We start from the raw sequence: 24,819 nt of genomic DNA on the forward strand, positions 1-24,819 counted from the left end.
GTGAATGGTTAAACCAATTCTAGTACATCCATACCATGTCATACTACTCATCAATAAAAGGAATGGATATTGATGTGTGTCACAACTCCAACAAATCTCCATGAATCTCTGGGGAACTATGTTGAGAAAAAGCCCAAACCAAAAGTTTGGTTAACCAAACTGGCCACCCTCCTGTAGCCCGTTCTGAGCCCCTCACCTCTCAATCCTGATGGTGCCTTCATTCCCTCCAGGCCCTGCCCTGCCCTCTGTTCCCTCAGGAGGGTAGATCTCAACCTTCCTCCTTGTGCTGTTCCCCGCACCGTCCCCCCCACTGTTACGGGGAGCTAAATTATCTATATTTTGTAGAGAGAAGTTTATATTTGTAGGGGATGTAGGGGCCCAGGCTGGGTCCTTGTCTCTGTGTATAAATTGTACAGACCGTGAAAAAAAAAAAAAAAAAAAAAAACCAAACCAAAAGTTTGGTTAATTAATGAATGTTAAATGACATTCATATGACTTTTTTGAAATGATAAAATGACAAAATTTTATAAGTGGAGGACCGATTAGTGTATTCCAGAAGTCAGGGGTGGATGGAGTTGGAAGAAGGTGGTCATGGTAATAAAAGGGTAACATGAAAGAGTCTTGTAGCATTGGAGCTGCTCAGTATCTTGACTGGAGTAGTAGATAAGTGACGATATTCAGATGATAAAAATTGTATATAATATGTACAAATGAGTACAAGTAAAACTGAGGAAATCTAAATAAGATTAGCAACAAGATGTTACCATTGGGAGATACTGGGCAGGGTGCAACCGATATTGCTGCATTGTTTCTTAAAACTATGTGTTAATCTACAATCGTTTCAATAAAAAAAATTAATTGAAAAATCCCACATACTCACTAAATAAAGTTAAATAGATTATGATGGATTCATGGAATGGAATACTATACAAGTCCTTTTAAAAATGGGGATATTTGCTGTGCTCCTGTGGAGAGGTAGAAAAGAAGAAATAATTGAAAAAAACAGCACATGGTAGAAAACTATTCAGGGTAACGTCTCTTTTGTGTAACTACACACACACACACACACACACTCTCTCTCTCTCTCTCTTTTTAAACATAGAAAAACGTTCTGGGAGAAGTTGGGGAACTTTTAATTTTAATTTCATACCTTTATGCGGAGTGATTTAAAAAAAAACGTGAATATGTACTACTCTTGTCATCCTAAAAACTAGTTTTAAAACAAATTTTATGGAAAATAAACAAATAAAACAAATTTTACCCATATCTTCCTCCTGCAAAGGAAAACAAAGCCAGAAACAGAACCAGTGTTAAGATGCTATCCTGTTATTAAACTTAAGGTGCAATTCAAAAGATCTGCTAGGTGGAAATCAGATATATATATATTTAATGTAGCTATAGAGCAGAATGTGAGGGACACAAACTTTATGGAGAAAGAAAGGCAGGAGAATAAAGGTAATGGAACTTAAGATGCAATTTGAAAGATCTGCTAGGTGGAAATTAGATTTTTTTTTAAAAATGTAACTATAAAGCAAAATGCGAGAGACACAAACTTTATGGAGAAAGAAAGGCAGGAGAATAAAGGTAATGGAACTTAAGGTACAATTCAAAAGATCTGCTAGGTGGAAATTAGATTTTTTTTAAAAAATGTACCTATAAAGCAAAATGCGAGGGACACAAACTTTATGGAGAAAGAAAGGCAGGAGAATAAAGGTAATAAAGGTAAAAGTCATTTCCATCGTGTCCCTCTCGGCTCTTCAAATGGCCCTTTACATCGGCCCTGTCCAACCACATGTCCAACCACATATGTGATCTCAAATTTTCCAGTAGCAATTTGTTTTAAAAAGAGTAACGGGTGAAATTAGCTTTCATAATATACTTACTATTATAATACTATCTCAAAAAATATAATAATGATAAATGTATACTATTTTAAAAGGATACTTTTATTTGACCCCGTATACCCAAAATATCATTGCATCGCGCAGTCAGCATCAAAGTCATTAATTATGAAGATCGAGGCAAAGAGACTGGTCTCGCATCCTCTACACTAATTCTTCAAATTGCGACGCGTGCTTGACGCCCAGCAGCTTTGGAGCTGGAGCCGCTGCATTTGCAGCCCTCGGCGGCCCCCTGGCGGCCACAGGCCGCGGAGGTCACTGCCGCCCGGGAAATCCCCCGCCGCACGCGCGCTGCGGGAGACTTCAAGGGGACCGAGTAATAAAGCTGCCCAAAGTGGGAAGTCTTAAGGAGCTCGCCTTGCAAACTGTAGCTCTCCAAGCTCTAAACATAAGGGAAGGAAATTACTTGAGAGGGTGACTATGAACCATAAAAGGGAGGCGGCGGCGGGGGAGGGGGTAGGAGGAGGGGGAGGAGGGGAGTGGAGGGAGAGACGAAAGGAACCATCACTTAGGGAGGGGCAACAACGGCCGCCACCGGGAGCTCCCCAGACCGCCGGGGTGGGTCTCCTAGTTTTGGGGGAGCTAACTAACACCTGCCAAACCGAAGCAGCCCAGGGATCCGCGGCGCCCCGCCCGCTGGCCCGAAGGCCTGGCCTGGGCAGACACGGGCTCGGTCCGGGCCCCCCGCGCCTCCAAGCCCAGCCCCGAGGGGCCCCGGCTCACCCACCAGCCGCCGAACCCCGGGGTTCGGTTGGAAGACGGCGCCCAGACGCTCCAAACAAACCGTAACCACGGCAACAGCCAATCCCAGGGCAGAGGGGCGGCTCCCTTCTGACCGGTGCCTCAGTAGGACAAACTACCTCCGCTCCAAAGTGCCCCGAACGCCGCAGCTCAGGAGCTGCCCCGAGGAGCTTGACCTTTTTTTTTTTTTTTTCCAGATTATACTTTGATGTTCAAATGCTTTGGGAAAGGATTTAATAAAGAAACGGCATGTTGCCAGCGTTGCCCAAATCGAGGTAGGCTTACCTTTTTTTTTTTTTTTTCTGATCTATTATATTTGTTACAACTAAGTAATAAGTATTACTTAGTAATAAGTTAGTGTTACTTAGTAACTGATTAGGAAGAAGGCACAACTAATTGTGAGTTATTACAACTTGCAACTAGCTCCAGTTCAGTTGACCACGTAAACACTTCGTTCCACCAAACTTTAAGCTTGAACAGTGACTTGCGGGAAGGGAAGTTAATAGTTTGCAAGGGAAACCAATAAATGGTTTGCTTTCAGAGACAGCTGTTTATTTTTTATTTTTTTTATTATTTATTTATTTATTTATTTTTAGCTTTTTATTTTTTAAAAGACAAATGAATTGATTATCACCCCATGCCTATGAAAAACCTCCCAAGTGTATGGGGTAAGAATTTTTAAAAATTATTATTTTTTGGATTTTTAAAATTTTTTTCTAAAATATGTTTTATGGTAAAAGATTGACAGTAACACCTACTGGTTTAATATAAAATTTGAATATATACTATTTTTCTAAAATATGTTTTATGGTAAAAGATTGACAGTAACACCTACTGGTTTAATATAAAATTTGAATATATACTATATTTGATATATAAGTCAATATATTTGATATATAGGAATATATATTATATTTGATATATAAGAATATATTATATTTGAATATATATATTTGAATATAATTATATTTGATATATAAGTATATATCATGCTCTTTAATTTTGACTTAAAAATTTATCTAAGTTCCTTTTTTTGTGGTACAAAATGTGAAATATATTTTAGTTAATAACAGGTATTTCTTACTCTTAATTTTTTTTCAAGTTTGCAAAGTGTGAAATTCCAGGAGGAAGTTGCTAAGCATAATAGTAACAGATATCTGACATACAATAGAGTAAAAACAAACATTTCCATTGAACCTTTGAAAGAAAATAGACTATTTCCTGGTAACAATTAACATTGCATCAACATAAGAATTAATAATAGTGAGAAATAAGTAGAGTTTTGATATTAAAAAAAAAACACATGTTAGTGCCTCACTCAAAGACAATGATTTTTAAAAATAAACGACTTCTGGTTTCAAATTTAATTAAAATGTAGGATATTTTCATTATCAAAGCTTATGCTGAAGTGCCATTTTTTTTCTTTTTTTTAGTTTAGTTTTGTTGCAAATGTATAGACTATTCAAACTTTTTGTTTAAAATGCTCAGGCTCGGGCCTCCTGGGTGACTCAGTCAGTTGAGGGCCCAACTCTTAGTTTTGGCTTAGGTCATCATCCCAGGGTAATGATCTCAGGCTGGGGCCCCATGTGGGAGTCCCCGCTCAGCAAAGAGTCTGCTTGAGATTCTTCTCTCCCTCTCTGTCTTCCCTTCCCCCTCAAATAAATAAATCAATCTTAAAAAAATAAAATGTTCAGCCAAAAAACTAAATAAGTAAATAAAATAAGTAAGTAAAATGCTGGGGCTATTATGTTGAAATTCACACATAAAATTCTTAAGATTAATTTTATTTATAATTATGAAACTATACAGATTTTTTCTATGGTGTCAAAACTCTGTAGGCATCAATTAGTAATTAATTAACTTCCAGAACTAATTTTAAACAGCTATTTTAGTATTCAGCTTTTTTTGAACATAGTCTAAATTACTTTTTTTCCTTAAATCTTACCTTGTCAAACAAATTTATAGCATAAAAGAAAAATTTTTAAAGTTCTACAGACAATCTATGGTGCATGTTACTACATCTCTTATATTCTTATGTTATTTTTTACTTGGGAGGAAAACTGACAACTCTATCAATTAGTCATAACTTAGCTATCACTAATTAATATTACTAATTAAAGAACAAAATACAACACTTACCTCAAAGTTATAGATTATAAGTCAGTTTAACTTGAAACTGTTAACTGTGCAGCATGTAGCATAGATTTACTTAATTGAAATCTTCTAGAAATTATAACCTAAAATTAAGTATGTTAGTTTTCCATAATGTTTTAACAGAGTAGGGTTTTTTTCTTTTTATTAAGTAGTTTAGTGAATTTTTTTATCTTATTTTGAAAATTATCTGCAGGTCTGGTTGGTTTATAGCCTATTGACCTAACACAATATATTTTCCTTAGAGAGCATGTAAAATTTATTGAAGACATACATGAAAGGGTGAAAGATAACTATTTATTCCTCTGACATCTGAGAAGAATAGGATTTCTTTGAAAATGTTTTTTTGAGTAGTGAGATTACTTTAACTTAAAAACATTGTTCAACAGTTGTCTTATAAAGCAGTAATATAATTTAAATATCCCAGAGTATCATAGTGAAGCTCAAATAGCTGCCTAGCTATTGTTTTATTTTCTTGAGGATGACTATTGCATAATAATATTTTTAATAGGTGACCTATAGTGTCGGATTCTTAGACTTCTGCTTCTCTTTTTCCATTTAACGCCTGTCCCAAACTCTCAAGGTCCTTCTCCAACCCTCTTTGTGCCTCTGCAGCTGACATAAGGACCAATTTGAGTCCATCACTTTCCTACCATTCCCATCCCATTTCCCAAGCTCATGTGCACTTCTCTTGTATAAGATTACTGTACTATCACAAGATTAATAGGTAATATTTCGCCAGGTACTGAACTGAGTGCATTCCAAACATGATCTTTTCTAATTTGACTTCCACACTGATGACAGAAATATGGTTCTCCATTATCTGTAAAAGAATAAAAGCAAATCCTTAGCAAAGCATACTTGATCTTTCACAATCTTTACTGAGTCTACTTCTCTCTAGTCTTATTTTTCATCTCTTGCCATTTTGACCCACACTCCCATGCCCATCACTACAAAGCTTGTGAACACAGTATTCCATGTGTTGTGAAATCTTATGTCTACCCCATTTCTGTCTGACTAGGTCCTTCTTAAGCATCCTTCAAGGATTATGTCAAATTTGCCTTCTCTCTGAAACTTCTCAGTTCCCCTTATTCCTTGTCCCCACACCCCCAACACATAATTCAGAGTGGGCAACAGATTTTAATATTTGACTCCTTGACAGGCTGTTTATTCATTTTTGTGTCTCCATCTCCTGGCACTTAGAAGGAATTTAAAAACAATAACAAAAAGTAATTTGGCTATTATTTAACTAGCGAAAAATGGCACCTGTGGATAGTTGAATCATTATAAATTGTCCTTTCCTACATTATTTGTACTATCAAAAAATATCTCTGTTATTGGACCATTAATTACCTAATCAGGAAATGAACAAAAGAAATGCCACACTGGGACCTTATTTGATTGAGTTAAAAACAAATTCTTTGTCTATAACAAAAACAACAAACCAAAACAAAACATAGTTTCCACACTACAAATATTTAAATAGGAACTGAATGAACTTACTGTGTATCTTTGTGTTAGCACGTCTTTTATTTTCAGTGATGTTGTTTCCAGTAAGTGGTACTTGTGATGGGAAAGATCAGCACATGACCATCTCCTCTTCTGGTTCTGTGCAAATATGGCTATGTACTTCCTTGACTTGTTGCTTAGACACCCTGTTTGTTGTGTTCCAACTCTTTAACCTGAATCCTTCCAATGGTCCGAATGTTTGTATTACCTCAAAATTCACATGATTGAATCTTTATACCCTATGTGATGGTATTAGAAGATGGGACATTTAAGGGGTAATTAGGCCATTAGGGGGGATCCCTCCTGCATAGGATTAGTGCTCTTATAAATGAGATCCCACAGAGCTCCTTAGCCCCTTTCACCATAGGAAGATATGGGAAGAAGTTTGAAGCTTGGAAGAAGGCTCTTACCCATGCATGCTGACACCTTGATTTCAGACTTCTAGCCTCCAGAACTGTAAGACATAAATTTCTGTTGTTTATAAGCATCCTAGTCTGTGGTATTTTGGTATAGCAGCTAAACGGACTAAAACACTGCTGTTTTGAAGTTACCATGAACAGTCTTCTTACCAAGTAGGCTGACTTTGAGAGTATTGAGTTCTTACCCTTTTTGACCTCTATATCATACAACACTATTTTAGAAAATGATTTATTGATTTCCATGAGATCATGCTTTTATTACATCCTCATTTCATAGAAGTCTGCATTAGAAAATTAAAATTCCTAATTACGTCATTCTTTACTATCAAACACGTGCTCACTTTTTTCTACAGTCGATCCCCTCCCTTTCATTCATTTCCATGACATGAGCTCCTTCCAAATTTGCATAACCTATGCTATCTGTTTAGCTGCACTCCATTTCCAGTGCTTAACCACAAAGATATCTTTTGCCAATTTAAATTCACTTATTAAACATGAAATATGTAGGGTTTTTTTTTCATTTTTCCCTCAAATTTTCTATTGCTAGTGATCATCATTTTTTTTTAATTTTTCTATTCCTAAAGGAATCCTTCTGATTATGCTTGATTCTTTCTTTTCCAAATTAAGGAATATTGAAACTGCATCCAAGTGCTCTTTTACTTTCTCTAATTATCTCTTACAATACCCTTTCCTAACTGTTGGGCATTTTGTTTGGTTCTTCTCACCCTAGTTCACTTCTTTCCTTCATCTTGGGCACATAGTTGATTCCACCTCTGGCTGAGACCTGCCGTCTGATTTAGTATGTGCCAATGGAATATGAGCTGAAGGGAAGCATGCAACTTTCACCTTACTTGCTTAAAATATGCTGGCCCGAGTTTACTCATCCCCCTTTCCTTTCTGGTGGCTATACAGGATGACACCATGAGGAAATTTGGGAGCCAGATATGGAATAGGCTGAAACAAGTCCCTAAGATGATCTAGAAAAGAACCAATTACCTACCTTGGATGGAAAGAGAAATAAGCTTCAGTTTATGTTTGCATTTGGATCCTTTGATTAAGCATGTTATCCCTGATTCTAACATGCTAATTATTGCCAAATCAACAGTCAAGTCTACGCCTCACAGTACTTCACACCAGAGTCATGGCAGTGTTCTTGTTCATGAGTCTACTTTTTCTTATGCATTCACAGAGGCCTAGGACGTTGGCCCTGAGAACTTGTGTAGGCTATAGGAGAGGATCACAACTTTCTCATAGGCAGAAGTGAAAATAGAATTGAAGCCAGAATTATGTATCTCCAGCATCTTAGGGAGAAACTGAAATAAAAATAAGGCAGTCTTTCTAATTGATTGTTCCATCCAAACAGGCCAGACACTGGAGGAATCTAAGAATAAGACTGGAGGGCAGAGCCTGGAGAAACCAAATGGCAGTAGGAGACTTCAAAGCAGAGAGTAGAAGACAAAGCCTAGAGAGACTCCTTCTTCAGCTAGGAAGGAGAACAATGGCACTTTAGGGAGGAATGTGGCCTTGGGTCAGAGTAGAGAGGGGAAGTGCATTGACTAGCCTCAGCATCTCTTATTTCTCCACTTTCCAGAGCATCCTTCAGTTCAACAAACAGATCTTTCCAGCTAGAGACAAATAACTTCAAATTAGTCTTATTAAATCTGTTTTCGTCATGTCAGTTATGCATTGCATGATTAAAACACTATAAACTACAATACTTTGTAAAATATGGTACTGGCTAGAACTGAAACATTGTAGGAAGAAATAAAACCCAGAAACATGCTCAGGAGAGTTAAAAACCTTCGTATCTCATAAAGCACCCCAAAACCAATGATGTAAGTGTTGATTTTCCCATAAAAGTTTTAAGAACTAAATTAAATAATTTTTAATTAACACAACCTTAAGTTGGTGTGTTTCCTTCTATTGTATACCAAACTAAATTACTCACTAGTTAAATAATCTAAATCATCTCCTCAGTTATTCATTCAACAAATATCTATTGAGTAGCTCTCTGTGTGGTACACTCTGGGATTATAATGGCACACAGATCTACTCTCTCCACTAATAGAGCTCAGAGTTTACAAGGAAAGAAAAGACACGTGAAGAGAAAATAGAGCAGCAACAAAATGAGGTTAAGCAAAGGATTCCAAGGTGAGACCTCAATGAGGAGTCGACATTATTATTCTGGAAAAAGAGGAGGGACAGTCAGAGGTGAAAGAAAGCTTTCCAGCAAGGAGAACAAGGCATGTGAAGACTAGAAACAAGGTAAAATATTTAACTTTCTGAAAACTGCAAGAAGTTTAGTAAAGTGGCTACTGGCATATTATTCAAATGGCTTCTTGGTCTCAGCTGCCTACTGCAGATAGAGAAGACAGGCCCAGTTTCAAGATATCTTCAACATGTCCTTATATTCGGGAGGGAGAAGGGGAATGTTATATTGACAACTGCTATCAGAGGAAAAATGTGCAAAAAAAAAAATGACATGAGTAGTCAGGATTATTTAAAGTTGTAACTGTGGTGACTATTTATAGTAAAAATTGTGGTTATCTTTTCAGAAACACCAATATCTGGAGAGAAAAAGAATGTCAAGAAAAAACAAAACATTAATTTTTAAATACTTTCTTAATCTCATTAATGGAGCGTTCTTGGTAAGAGTCTTTATTTCGTAAAGAAAATTTAATGCATTTTTATTGGCAATCACCAAGAATATAAGCACTGATTATCCTTCCTGTAGGTTCTTGGACTTCTTCTCATGGGATTTGGTGCATGGCTGTTATTAGATAGAAATAATTTTTTCACAGCTTTGGGTATGTATCTGTTTTTCTTTTGCTCTCTAAGTGAAGCCTGGCATTCCATTTTAAATAATTGGTTATGTGGTTTATTCAGCAGGTGGCAGTATTTCTCCAAAATTCATTTATATTGCTCAAGAATGGAAGATTGTGAATTGTTCTAATACACTCTGGATGAAAAGATAATGGAGATCAACATAGTGCTTAAGTTAAATCATTTCTTTTTTCTTAATTTTTATTTATTTATGATAGTCACAGAGAGAGAGAGGGGCAGAGACACAGGCAGAGGGAGAAGCAGGCTCCATGCACCGGGAGCCAGATGTGGGATTCAATCCCAGGTCTCCAGGATCGCGCCCTGGGCCAAAGGCAGGCGCCAAACCGCTGCGCCACCCAGGATCCCTAAATCATCTCTTTTAAAACTTAATTACTCTCACCGTTACGTGTTACAAAAAAAAAAATAAAATTATCCTAATATAAATGAAATAGTTGGATGCATTTAACTGAATTAAAAAACCCTTTGTTTTACCATTTTGTAGTATGCCTTGGTCACTATGGACTGAAGTTTAATGACGAAGTGTTGTTTTCATATACGTGTCCTTGGTAGTAGGGAAGGAAGCCACATTTCAAGTGCTCAGTAGCCGTATGTGGCTATTGGGTATTAGCTATGCAATTAGGCAATGCAGATTTAGTTTATTTCCACTACTCAGTAAGTTCTATTAGACAGCATCATTAAATATATAACACAAGGCATGCATACTTTAGAAGCAACATTTCTTAGTGGACTTCAAGGAAGAAAAAATACATTTGCAGGGAAAACAAAAGCTAAATGAAAAGGTTTCATAGGTAATGAAGTGCTACAAAATATTGAGTAATTTAGTTAAACTTTCAGCTACACTTGAAGTGTCTGATCTTTATTCTCTTCTGTTTCTATATGTTGATTATGGGAAAGTGTCCATGATGGCTGAGTGCATTAGTGGTTTGCTCAGAGTACATGGGTGTGTGGCGATCATATGACAGCCTTTCTTTTCTTTTCTTCCCCAGAAGAATGGCAATAATAGCTTCCAGTTATTTAATGTTGACTATGTGCCAGCACTGGGCTTAGCACTTCCCATACAGTATATAATTTAATAGTGTTGTAGTTAGGGTAGAGCAAAAGTCATTTTCTTTTTTTCTTTCCCTCCATTATAGAATTGAAAGATGATTCTCACTAACCTTACTGTACTTGCTTGTGGGGGCGGGGGGATGGAGACCCTAAACAGATAATCCGAAACTTATTCTTTAAGTTTTGGGGGTTTTTTAAATTATGTATTTAAACATTAAGTGAAATCTCAGTTAAGGTTTTAAGGCATGGGCCTGAAAATAACCAGTTTGTGGCAAGAAACTGGTTGGTTCCTCCTCTCTCTTTTATCTGCAACTTTCAGTGAACCTACTTCTTAAAAATGACTCTGCCTTCACCTCTCCATTTGTAAGAACCACCATGCCACCTAAGGGTCCCACCTTCCTCCGCTTGTGTTCTGACCTCCTTTCTCAGTTATCTTCCAAATGTCACTAAAATAATCTAAGATGATCATCTATCCACATAATATTAAACACTTTTTTTCTGGCTCCCCACTGCAATCTTTTATTCACATGGCAAATATTTATAGAGCCCATTCTACATGTTAGACACAATCCCATGAGCTGAGGATGCTGTACTGTACAAGGAAGACAAATGTGTCCTCAGGGAGCTTAATTCCAGTAAGGAAGACTGGATAAGAGTACACAAAGTGGGCATAATTTGGCCCCTGTAATCCTGCCCACTTTCACTGGCTTCAAACCCTAAAGTGCCAGCAAAGCTGAGTGTCCAACACACACCATGCTTTTCTGTGTCTCAGAACGCCTGTATCATTCCAGCCAAGATATTTTCAATTTCCATCATTTAAAGCCCAAGCACAGTGCTGCCTTCTCCAGCAATCTTGCCTCCCTAAGCTCTCCACCCTCCTCCCCCTACTGGATTAGGTGCTCTTGTACCCAGTGGTGTGTTGGTAGACATTTAACAACTGGTTCTGGGATACAAAGTCTAGATTTATGGTATTTACCTATTTCTGTGGTTTAAATACGTAATGCCATGGTGGCTGATTTCACAGTGCCAACATGAATTGAGTTGGCTTATGGAGTTTTTGAAAATGTAACAGTGTTTATGAGCCAGAACAAACTGGCTCCAGCACACCACTGTTCTCCCATAAAATCTAGGTATATTTAATTTATTTTCTCCTTCTTCTTTTTTTTTTTTTAACAAATATTTGTTAGGAACTCAGTGTTCTACACTCTGTATCATAACACTAAGCATTTAACAGTCTGTTGACTATGTAAATATATGTGGTCTCTAACACAGAGAGCTCAGTCTCGATGGAGAGAGAATAAAATATAGTTTAATCAGGTCATTTTACCAATAAACTCAGAGTTTCATATAAGAGAAACATAACCCACACATATTAGACACTCAAATTTTTTATGAATAAATTCATAAATGTTTTGGATGTTCATTAAGCATAGAAGAGTTTACCTCAGGAAAAAAAAATCTGCTTTCATAGAAGACAATGAAGATAAGGTGAAGGTAAAGAGATCTTCTGAAATGAAAACATTTTCTATCATGTCATTAAAGGAAGAAAAGTTGTTGCCAAGACTAAATAAGAGGGTGCCAGAATGAAGTTTAAAAAAAAGGGACACACTTGGGGCACCTGGGTGGCTCAGTGGTTGAGCGGCTGACTTTGATAAACACCACTTAATAATAATTTATTTTGTGGTTTCCACAGATGAAGATAATCATTCAATAGTATATGTTTTTCAAATTTTTATTGGAATTGGATCTGCTATTGTTCTTCTTTGCCTCTTGGGTTATTTGGGAATTCACAATGAAATCAGGTGGCTCCTACTTCTGGTATGTATTTCATTTTAGCCTGAATGAATTTGTATCTTTGATTTTGAGTGTCTATGTTACACAAATGAGCAATACTGATGTACTCCACCGTAACATTGCAGTGTAGTGTGCCCTAGGGAAGAAGGTAAATGAAGCATTTCCCCTCAAGAAACTTCCCCTCAAGAATGTTCTTAGTGAGTTTTTCATGGATCAAATCTGGAACTCTGCACCTACACACTTAGATATTACTTTTCGACACAGAGTCAATAGGAACCCAAATCCTAGGGTTGCCTAGGATAACCAAACTTAACCAAACTTAAGAATCTAAAGACTGAAATCCAAATAAACTGTTAATGTCAATAAGCAATGTGGGTTAGCAAGGAAAAGAGAACATGTCCAGGACTCAGCAGTTTTCTCCCTGTGGGAATGCCGTGTGGGAAGCTAACTTAAAAGTGAAGTCACGATTTATTATTGAACAAAGAGAAATATAACTGCTGAGAGGACCAGACTCTGGCATCTGGCTTGCACACTATGTCTCCCTAGCCATATAACATGAAAAGGTAAATTATAATTAGAAATATAGACCTAATATGGACCATTTACCAGGCCCGTGGTAGGTATAGATCACAATGCGCAGACTCAGATGAAATATAGCTTTTTAACGTTTTCTTTTTTTTTTTTTCTGTGTGTCATGAAACACACAGAGATACACAGAGAGAGACAGAGCCATAGGCAGAGGGAGAAGCAGGCTCTCCACAGGAAGGCTGATGTGATGTGGGACTTGATCCCAAGATCCCAGGATCACACCCTGAGCTGAAGGCAGATGCTCAACCACTGAGCCACCCAGGTGTCCTGGAACCTTTATTATTTGAATATTCCCTCTGGCAGAGGCTCTTTGGGCAAAGCTGGAAGCCACACTTCCTTTTCCCTCTGGGGTCTTAGCACTCACTGGAGTAATGCCAGGAAGCCCAATGCTAGACTCTGCTGCTCTGGGAGTGTTCAGGCCTCCAGGATCTGTCTCAGACTCTTGTTAGTCTAAAAAGAGATCTCACTTTCTCTTCTCAACTCCTACCTTTCTCTTGTTCCAGAACATTTAGCATAATTTTCTCATTGGGCTTCTAATTTTGGATCTGGAAACCAGGACAGAAATGGCTTACAGGAAAATTTTTATTTTTCTCCTTGCCATAAATTTCCCTTTAGGCAAAAGGAGTACAGAGCCTGATACTGGTATAAAATGGGAGATGAGTAAGGAAAGGGGAAACTAGAGGGAGAAAAACAAACATCTTCTAAGTTCTGCTTTATGGAATTCAAGTATGAATGGACGGTGACTGAGCATAGACCCCATCGCAAGGAATGTACATAATACCAGGACCTGAAGCTAAAACACCACACTCTTGTCTGGACACTCGGATGAAGGGCACTGCTACTTTTTGCAATCAGGCCACTTTTTCTATTCTCCTCTGAATTTACCAATATTTTTCTGATGGATACATTTTTCCTTTAACCATGTTAATTCACATAGTCAAGTTATGGGCAAATTTTATAGGTCTAAGCACTATTCTTTGTCCTAAAGGTGATTTTGCAGACCCTTACTCCAATTGAATAGATATTAGTCTTGCAGTTTAACTCTTCAGGGTGGTTTATTGTGGTCTTTTAAATTATATATATATATATATATATATATATATATATATATACACACACACACACACATATATATATACACACACATACATATATATACATATATATGTATATTTTTTTTTTTTTTGAGTGAGAGCATGAGTGGGATGGGGAGGGGCAGAGAGATAGAGAAGGAGACTCCCCACTGAGCAGGGAACTGGACACTAGGGCAGGGTGGGGGGGTGGGGAGAGGGAACTATCACTTCCTGTGTGTACCTTAAGATTGTATATTTCCTATGATATGCCTTGTCCCATCATTGAAGCATCTAAAATACATATTAGAAACACAGTTGCCATCTCTGTTTTTCTTTTGTTTCAGTACACAGCACTGTTAATGTGGGCCTTTGGTGTTCAGGTTGTGTTTTCAGCATTCATCATCATAAAGAAAAAGGAGGTATGGAAATATCACCTTTTTACTTGAAATCTAAAGAAAATTGGGTATCTTAAATTACTGAGACCTATGAGCCTATATTAAGAGAAAAGGTAAATGTCTTTGGGAGTGGGGGAGATTTGTTGAAGTACTACAGAATTCTATAAGGAAAGGGCCAAGGGTCAGAATGGAAAGATGGGATAGAGAAATTTGTCTTCAACTCAGCGGAAGATTGAGAATGTTGTAAATAACAAAGAACATGGGGAAAGAGGAGGTGATACTGAGTATAGGGAATCCAAAACTGGTCCCAGCCAACTGTGGCTACCACGAGTGACTCAATTCTATTTTTCTATGTAAACTGACTATATATATATATTCTACTTCTTTAGTCTTGTACAAATTTGAAATTTTGTGATTTTATTTAAATGAGATGAACCAGGGATCCTGGGTGGCTTAGTTGGTTAAGCATCCAACTCTTGATTTAAACTCGGATTATGATCATAGGTCCTGAGATCAAGCCCCACATTGAGCTCCCCACTGAATAAAGAGTCCGCTTGAAGATTCTTTCCCTCTGCCCCTCCCTGCACAATCCCTCAAATAAATTAAAAAGTCTTTAAAATAACAATAAATAAATGCATAAATAAGTACATAAATAAGTGAGATTAACTGAATAATTCCTGTATTTTGCACAGGTATGGTCATGAGTGATATAATTAATCACAATAAGATTTATATTTATCAAATTAAGTTAAAAAATAATATATTACCTGAAAAAAACCTTTTGGAAACAAAGCTTACCCAGTAAGGTCAATGATTACTTTCAATTTTTATTCTTTTTTTTTTTTTTAATTTTTATTTATTTATGATAGTCACACACAGAGAGAGAGAGAGGCAGAGACACAGGCAGAGGGAGAAACAGGCTCCATGCACCGGGAGCCCGACGTGGGATTCGATCCCGGGTCTCCAGGATCGCGCCCTGGGCCAAAGGCAAGCGCCAAACCACTATGCCACCCAGGGATCCCTACTTTCAATTTTTAAAGAAATGTCATTGTTTCAGTGTAGTCACAGTCTGTCTTTTTTTTTTTCTTCAATATTTTATTTATTCATGAAAGACACAGAGAAAGACAGAGACAGAGACAGAGACACAGGCAGAAGGAGAAGCCCCTGTGGGGAGCCTGATGCAGGACTTGATCCCAGGATCTGGGATCACACCCTGAGCCAAAGGCAGACACTCAACCGCTGAGCCACCCAGGCGTCCCACAGTCTGTCTTCTTGTGTCATGGGAGATTGTCCTGTAGTGAAAGAGCCTGGACTTGAAGTCATAGAGATCTACAGATGACTAGTGCTCAGCAAGCTACTTCACAGCCCAAAGCCTATGTCTTCATCTGTACAATATGGTTCCTACTTTCCTCCTGTATAGAGTGACATCAACTGACGACTTAAACAGTTTCTTTTATAGACTAGCTACTTCATTTGCTCTCCTTTGCTTGGCATCTATCCTGGATATCTAACCACCCAGGACTTACTGTTAATGATCTGACATTTAGCACTAAAATTTCTGTGTATGTGTGTATGTGTGTGTGTGTGTGTCAATACAGAGTGTGAGTTCTATAAAGCTATGCTTATGACAAAGCACTTCATCCCAACTTATCAGCCTCTCACTTGAGGATCTGATGATAGAACTTGAATATAACACTTCAGGATCTTTAGCGCATAAATTTAGTTTATCAGTGTTGTTCATATTCACTTAAGAGTTATTCACATACTCATCTCTACTTAATTTAAGAAACAGAATGACCGTTTGAGAATAATTACCATGTGCCTGAGACTGTGATAAGCACTCTATAGGCATTATAGTTTTGATCCTCACAACCTCCAGAGATGCATTGGTTAGTCCTACTTTCTAGAACAGGAAACTGAGGATTTGAGAGAAGAGATACTTGCTAAAATATATCATGGCCAAATGATAGAGCCTGAATTCAAACACTTATTTACTGAACCTAGAGCAAACAGCTTTGTTCACGTTGATTTTTCTTCTACATTCATATTTAATTAAGCTCTTAGGAGCCTCTAAATCTTTTATGGTACTTACAGCACCCAACAATGTGGGAGGTACACTAGGGCTTCAAAGGATGTCAGAATAAATAAGTGTGAGGGAATTTCATTTATATAGCAGTCACAGAGATTATATATGAAACTCTTATGTACTAAGATGTGATTTATATGCACTCTGGATCTCCCAAATAATGCTTTAAAATATTTTATTTATTTGAGAGAGGAGAGACGGGGAGAGAGAGAGAGAGAGAGAGAGAGAGAGAGAGAGAGCATGAGTCGGGAGAGGAGCACCGGGAGAGGGAGAAGCAGGGTCCCTGCTAAGCAGGGAGCTCTATGCCCCAGGGTCATGACCAGAGCCCAAGGCAGATGCTAAACCAACTGAGTTGCCCAGGTGTCCCACTGAATAATGCTTTAGAAGGTAAATAAGAACATAAATCTTCCCCTTCCCCACAATATAAAATGGGAAAACGTTTTCTATTCTAAATAAAAATTGACTTAGAGAAAAAGTTAAATAAATAACTTAGAAATTTAGATAACACTGCATTATTCTAATCTTCTTAAATGGATTAGAGCATAGATATATAAGTTAACTACATAAGAGTTTAACTTGTACACATGGTTCAATTGTTGTAGTATTTCCACCAGTAATTTCATTTTCATTATTCAAAGACAGCATAATACAATGAGAAACCAGTAGCCTAGAGTTCAAATGAATCATATTGAGAAGTCCCAGCTCTTCATCGTCATTCATGTAAACAAAGCAAATAACTAAATTATCTGAGTATCTAGCTCTTTGTTCATAGTACTATCTGTTCTTTTTACCTTTAACTTTAGCTATGAAAGTCATATAAACTTCTAAATATTTAAGTAAGTTACTATTAAAATCTACCTCTGCAATATCTATATTTTGAAATAGTAGTTTCCCCCCAGACTTTTTTTTTTTAAGATTTTATTTATTTATTCATGAGAGACAGAGAGAGAGGCAGAGACACAGGCAGAGAGAGAAGCAGGCTCCATGCAGGGAACCCGATGTGGGACTCAATCCCAGGTCTCCAGGATCACACCCTGGGCTGCAGGCGGCACTAAACCGATGAGCCACCTGGGCTACCTGCCCCCCAGACTTTCAAATCTGATTGTTTTTGTTACAGTATTTTGAAAGGATAATTTTTCAATGAAAGTCATAATTCTTGTATAAATATACAGTAGGCATAGGTCAACGATTTTATTTAGGATCTTGATTAATGTAGGAACCGGTAAGAAATCAAAACCAGTTTGAAAGAGTGTCCAAAGGCCGTTTCTTAATATATACAAAATGTGGTTGGTAGGGGAGATACCAACTGCACCCCACCAGGAAAAATTCATTTGTGTTCCTCTGACAAAGAGTCAGTTGTCTAACTATAACTTCCTACAACTTACAAAGTTGTGAAGTAAGCTAAAAACTAAAACAGGTATATGCTCCCATAGAATAAGACTCTGAAGTTATACTAAAGAAAGCCCAGTTTCCACTGAATAGATGCTCAGTAATCCTTTTTGGTCCATTTCAAAGTTTTTCAGTTTTTTCTGAGGGTACAAGAAGAAAAACAGAATCCTTAGACATTCAGGAGAATAGCCCATAACTCTCTCCCTAATCATAAAACAAGTCTCCTATATTCCTCCTGTAGATCATAATGCAAAAAACCAAATGCCTCAGCACTTTCTGAGATTGCTAAAAATGTTATAAAGAAGAAAAAGAAAACACAGAGCAAACTGACTAAAATACTCCTTTATTAGGAACCATAAGGAACGTTTCTTCCAGATTTTGACTCTATTTTTCTTTCCAAGTTTTATTTAAATTCCAGTGTCATATTAGTTTCAGGTATAGAATTTAGTGATTATGTACACAGTGGGATATTACTCAGCCATAAAAAGGATAAAATCTTGCCATTTGCAAGGGCTAGAGGGTATTATGCTAAGCCAAGTAAAATAAGTCAGTCAGATAAAGACAAATACCATGTGATTTCAGATTTTGACTTTTGATGCAATTTTCAACAGGTTCACCAAGCATGGCATGATAAAATTGACTTAATCATTAGTGAGTATGGATCTAAAGATATGCCTGAAGACATACCCAAGTGGACTGTTCTGAATGCTTTACAGAAAACAGTAAGAAAAAAATAACATAAAACTAAAAATCAGATGCCAAACCTGGTCCCTGTGGGTAAGGAGGAGACAGGGAAGGGCAGGAGATAGGGTCAGAGGAATGAAAGGTTCTTGTATTTCTTCCCCCCAAAACTGGGTGGAATAGCACTGTTCCCACTTACAGATCTTGACTTTTATCCTCCTTTTATAACTTAAATCTCCTATTCTTGGTTAATTGATGTGCATTTTAACCTGGTTTCACCTGTAACAGTGGTTTTCTCCCAAGTGGGGTAATCTTCCCTGCTGCACCTGTGGGAGAGAAGTCTGAGCACAGCGCTTGCTAGCACCAGAGAAGCATAGTGGTTACCATTTGAGGTATCCATTTGCCGCATATGAGCTTTCTGACCCTGGACAAGTACCTTTATTAATTTCAAGTTTCATATTAGTAAAATGGACAGAATAACCCTTACCTCTGGTTGGCAGGAATAAATGAAGTAATATATAGAATGTATAGAAAGCCTTGGATCTGGAACTAATACTTGTTAGCTAACATTATTAGGATTATTATTCTACAGTTCAAATATATCTAGGCAGGGCATAAGAATGGGTATTTTCACTCAAATGGTTTATATAGATCAGCAGCTGGAACATAGTAAATGCTTGATAAAGAAAACAGCAAGCATTGGCATAGCACCAGACCTTTCTGGAAACACTTTGCCTGTATTATTAACTCACTTAATCCTTCAAACCCAATGAAGAACTATTATCCTCATTTTATAGATAAAGGACAGTGAAATTTAGTAACTAACCCAGAGTCACACAGCTAATTAGTTGGTAGAGCCAGGATTCAATTCCAGAAAATGTTGCACTAGATGTTATACTCTTAACTATTATACTAGGTGCCCCACATAAAATATTATTTTTGGTGTATTATTAGCAGCAATGCATTTTAGGAAAATTGAAACATAATTATAGATGCTCTTACTAGTCTTGTTTTTTCTCAGATATATGTGACATGTATGTATTACTTTATTAGATTGCATTAGGGCTGATGGCAGAGAATCAAACCTTCCTATGGAGATAAATTGATAAACAAGATAGCAGTTTAATCTATGACATCAGTATTATTAATAAAAATCTAGTTTATAGTTCCCAGGCACTGGTATAATTGAGATAGCACATATAGCTTTGATCAAACTCATTCTCAAAACCCAAACTCTAAAGCATCATTTAGTCATGCAACATTTCCAAAATTGTTGGTACATACTGTGACATAGGCAGTACTGATGCTGTAACTTTCAATAACAAGTTTAGAAGCAATGAAATATTCATTCCAACTTTGTCTTAAATTCTTGATGACAAATAGATAAGCTGATTCTTTTACATCCTCCCAATTCCACTTGACAGGATTAGAAATGAGGTGTTTCTTAGATGTTTTATCGCTTCTGTGGCTATTTGCCTTACCAACTTTTTTGGTTCTCCGTGGCCATTTTTTTACACAATGCAAAACTTGAAAGTTAACATCTTACATTGAGTCTAAGAGAGTAAAAAGAACCCCGTGTCTCTTTACATATATTAAATACACATAGCAGCATTTGGGGGCTAAATATAAAAAGAGCTGCTATAATGAGGAGGAAGATATGGCTGCTGTGATCTCTCTTCTGTCTTCTGGCTCAAACATAGTTGGTAGCCTCAGTAAATCAGGCATTTCTTCCATCCTGGGTTCCTTTAATGATAAATTCTTATCTAACAATTTCATGCTAACATAGCCCACTTACATTTAAAGATCTTTAGTTCTGGCTAACATTAACAAGAGTAGCCACGAAGTAATGGATTAAACCAACAAAAGTATACTTATATTTGTAATTTACTACATTCCAATGGAGAATAATAACTTTTCTTCATAAAAACTACTTTAATGTGCATGGGAATCATAATTAACTGCATTTTGAATATTTTATAGTAAAATTCATAGAATTTCTTTTTTTTAGTTGCAGTGTTGTGGCCAGTACAATTATACAGATTGGATAAAGAACAAAAATAAAGAAAATTCAGAACAGGTGCCATGTTCTTGCACAAATTCTACACTAAGGAAATGGTTTTGTGATGAGCCACTGAATTCAACTTACCTAGAGGTAAAGATAAGGCTCTCTCCAAGTGTTTACGGTGTCTTTTCTATTTTTTCAAGTCAACTTAGAATTCTGAGCAAAGTTTTATATAAAACAATGTTATTTATAGTGATTAGGTTATTAAGTTACTTTATGAAACTGAACTCATAATTAGATGAATAATTATTATTTCAGGTATATAGTAAACAAATTAAATAAACTTTCTGGGAGTATGTCATCCAAGTGCTCCTGGAACTTGGGATACCATCAACCTTTCTCTCCAATCCTCTTTCCTGAATCCCTGCAGATTGGCAAATCTCTTTTGGCAAATTTCTGGTCTATAGCGTTGGTAAGGGAGCTGCAGTACCAGAGGTAAAGAGGTATAAGGATTGGCAGAAACTAAAGGGAAGGGAGCCCAGCAATGACACAAGCGGTGTTCAGGTAAATGCAGCAGAAGCAAGAGTAGGGGTTCATCTGCTGCTTACATGTATGGGATATTGATAAATGAGATTTTCACTGCAATAACTTCTAATACTTTATATAGTTTATATGCTGATGTTATTCTAATCATAAGATGCATTTTTCAGTTACATAACTCATTCACAGATAAATAGAGCATTATGTTTTTTAAAAAGCTTCTCCTATTTGGGAAATAATCATTTTAGGTTGTATTACGTACCTTGCTGTATTACAGTAATTTGCAGAAAATTAAATCCCTCTCTAAACTTGATAAATTTCTGATTTTGGGTCACCTGGTTGGCTCAGTCGATGGAGTATGCAATTCTTGATCTCAAGTTTGTATGTTTGAGCCCCACATTGGGTGTAGAGATTACTTAAAATTAATTTTTTTTAAAAAAAAATCCTGAATTCAGTTTTATGACAGCATCTTAGCAGCTTTAAAAATAGTAACTGAGATGTCCTGCTGTCATATGAAGTTCTCTGGACTAAAAAGTATAGTCTCCAGTTACACATTGACTTGCTTTTTAGACTCTGGTAAATCACTCTCATATTTCTTCTTTGTAATAGAATTATATATAAGACCATTTCTGGGAAGCCTGGGTGGCTCAGCGATTGAGCATTTGCCTTTGGCCTATGTTATGATCCCAGGGTCCTGGGATCGAGTCTCACATTGGGCTCCCTGTGAAAAGCCTGCTTCTCTCTCTGCCTATGTCTCTGCTTCTCTCTGTGTGTCTCTCATGAATAAATTAACAAAATCTTAAAAAAAAAAAAAATACCATTACCATCTCCAAGTCAATCTAAATAACTTTTTTTCCTTAGGGTTGTGAAAATAAAATCAACACATGGTATAGTGATAATGCTTTAACATTAATTGGCATTAACTTTGGACTTTTGGCTTCAGAGGTAAGCTTTTGTTCATATGTTTAAGGATAAAATGCATTAAATAGAAACCATACATAACAAACTGCAGATGGAGTCCTAATCAGACAAATTAGTACAATAAGAGTCAGGATCTTGAAACTATTCATATTCAGGAGAGATATAGATCTTAACTGGAGGTAATATACCTAAGTCAGCCAAATGACCAGTTTAATAAATGGTCATCTTGGAAGTTAGTGATTTCATTGCTTTGTGATAAATATAAAAAACACTTCATATCTTAGCTGTGGGAGCCCATGTCAGGCAGTCTTCATGTTGGAAAACTTTGGTAATCTAGACCCATGTTTTACATTCGTAAATATACTATTCACTCATATACTCATTCATTCATTCATTCATTCATTCATTCAATAAATTTGGAGGAAGGGAGAACATTTACTGTCAGGTACTGTGCTAGCTGTTAGAGATACAATGGGAAGCAAAACAGACACACTCCATGACTTGCAGGGTGCCAGATGCAGAATTGAGATTCAGAAGCAGAACTTCATTCTCCAGTCTCAGTGAAGACTGATGAAAGCAGGGAATACTATAGATATGAAGAAACTGTGAGAGTGAATACATTATTACAGTGTAGACTATAACATTGCAATGAATATATAATGCATGGTTTGATCAGAACAGGATACTGTGTTTAATTCTATGTTGATCCACAATGGCATTGACCTAAGGTTCCATAAATTCCCTTCAACTGGTAATAGAGTCTCAGAATAGTGATTAAAACATTCTCATCTGCATTAATACCATTCTTTTGAAATGTTTATTCTCCATTGTGTTCATGCTGAGGTATTTAAGACAAGACAATGCAAGATAGTACCTAGGGTCCATTTTATTATCTACCCTTTGTACACCATCTTCAACGATACTAGCACAAAAAGAAGAGGTTTTGTAGGACTAATGACATAGATGATGAACTAAAACGAGATGAGCAGTTCAAGACATTTAGTCCAATGATAGCCCATGTAATTAAAATGGAACTGTCTATTAGTTAGTCCTTCTATAAATGAACTTGGACAGCTGGGTTGCTCTAGAAGACTCTTTTTGCAGACTTCTTATTCACAACCGTATGTAACTTCCTCCAAAATTTTTCCACCCTCTCTGATCCCTTTTCCCTAAACAGCATGCATTTAAGTGATCGTAAGTGTTAACCTGGCAAATTGCTCTTGTTGATTATATTTTGATCTTTTGTCATTTCCTTTTCTTCCAGGTTTTGCAAATCTTATTAACTGTTTCTCTCTTCAGACACATCAAGAATAGAATATACACAGAAGTGTGATCCTTGGATTTTAATTTGCCCAGAAGAAACCAGCTAATTCTCAAAATAATCACATAATGTTATTTTACTCCCCACCCCAAAAAAGGTTTTGAATTACATTAGTTAAGTTTAGGACTTATTCAAATCAATGATTATATGTAATATAGAATTATTGAATATTATTATAAATCACTCCATGAAATTATTATTAATTTTGTTTTTCAAAATAGCAAATTCTGCAGTTCAGAATTTTACCTTGAGTTATTTTCTGAATTCGGAGGATATCATCATATATACTGAATTCAAAATGTGATGGAGTATCGTTACATGTTTTGAGTTTCTTATATAGAAAAGTATACCTACATTCTGTTCAGAAAACCCTAATTAAGTAAGCAATTATAACATGTACCTTACATTTGCAAATTTTAAGAAAACAACACTGATTTGGGTGAGATTTAAAAGAAAGATTGAAAATCTTCATGACAGTGACTTCTGTACTGAATTAATCATCTATTTCTGTCTTCTGATTAATATTCAACAGTGGATAATAAACTCAAAATTTTAGAGATTTGGGTATACTTCAGTGGAAGTAATAAAATATTAAAATTACAATGTATTTTGAACTGTAGCAAAAATGTCTTAAAAGATCACTCAATTCCATACTCAACTGGTTCCTCGTTTTCCTTAAATTTTGTTCAGTGCATGCATACACAATTCCCTGAAGGATATAAACATAACCTACCATTCTATTTTCCTAAAAATGATGTTGTGAGAACAGAAAAAAAAATCCTTTGACAAATAAAAAGTGCTGTATAAATGTGAAGAATTATCATATCATTGTTGTCTTTTATAGCAAAAATACTGCCTTGACCTTGAGGAAATGAAGAAGGATCCATTAGCTGTATATCCTGCATTGCTCTTGCCCCAATAGAAGGCTCACTAATTCAATCATATATCTTTTCATCCATCTGTTCAGTACACTGCAGATTTCAGAGACCTATGAACTTTTTAAAAGACAGTGCAATAGGAAACAGAATAACCATGTTCTCTAAAGCAGCCTATAAACACACATGCCTTCATTTCTTTAAGAAAGATTCTTTGGGGAATTTTTTACACTTTATTTCTATTTATTTTAAAAATTTTATTGATTTTAATTCCAGTATAATTAACATACAGTGTTATGTTGGTTTCAGGTGTACAATCTAGTGATTCAGCACTTCCATACATTACTCACAGCTCCCCAGGATAAGGGTAGTCTCTATCTGTCACTGAGGCTCTTTGCAACTCCAAAGCCTCACTCAGTGCTTGACCAGGTAGGTGGCCAACACATGCTAATGAATTTTAATGAGTCAGATTATTCAGCATGCTATCAGATAAAACTCAGCTGCCCTTTTAGATTGTCTTACTCTGACTGTATTCAATGGTT

At 36.5% G+C, this 24,819-nt stretch overlaps 1 protein-coding gene across 2 annotated transcripts; it reads left to right on the forward strand.

The window, feature by feature from the left end:
• The first annotated feature begins 2,786 nt into the window (after positions 1–2,786).
• TSPAN19 (tetraspanin 19) lies at positions 2,787–24,184 on the forward strand. Of its 2 annotated transcripts, none has more exons than XM_041738916.1 (9): positions 2,787–2,917; positions 9,277–9,369; positions 9,456–9,528; positions 12,306–12,430; positions 14,412–14,486; positions 18,549–18,659; positions 20,627–20,770; positions 22,022–22,105; positions 23,346–24,184. In XM_041738916.1, the coding sequence occupies exons 2-9, from the start codon at positions 9,304–9,306 to the stop codon at positions 23,412–23,414; spliced, it is 747 nt and encodes a 248-aa protein (XP_041594850.1). In that variant the 5' UTR covers positions 2,787–2,917; positions 9,277–9,303; the 3' UTR covers positions 23,415–24,184. The 2 variants fall into 2 exon arrangements, with proteins under 2 accessions (XP_041594850.1, XP_041594851.1); XM_041738917.1 differs by lacking the exon at positions 2,787–2,917 and adding an exon at positions 8,962–8,986.
• Positions 24,185–24,819: the final 635 nt, after the last annotated feature.

Source organism: Vulpes lagopus, chromosome 23 (assembly GCF_018345385.1).
Source record: "Vulpes lagopus strain Blue_001 chromosome 23, ASM1834538v1, whole genome shotgun sequence".
Classification (NCBI taxonomy): domain Eukaryota; kingdom Metazoa; phylum Chordata; class Mammalia; order Carnivora; family Canidae; genus Vulpes; species Vulpes lagopus.

Excerpts from the sequence above, each read along its gene's own strand:
- TSPAN19 (XM_041738916.1), top strand. The coding sequence starts at position 9,304 with ATGTCAAGAAAAAACAAAACATTAATTTTTAAATACTTTCTTAATCTC. Across the intron at positions 9,370-9,455 it reads TCATTAATGGAGCGTTCTTG|GTTCTTGGACTTCTTCTCAT; the intron begins GTAAGAGTCTTT and ends TCCTTCCTGTAG. Across the intron at positions 20,771-22,021 it reads TGAATTCAACTTACCTAGAG|GGTTGTGAAAATAAAATCAA; the intron begins GTAAAGATAAGG and ends TTTTTTCCTTAG.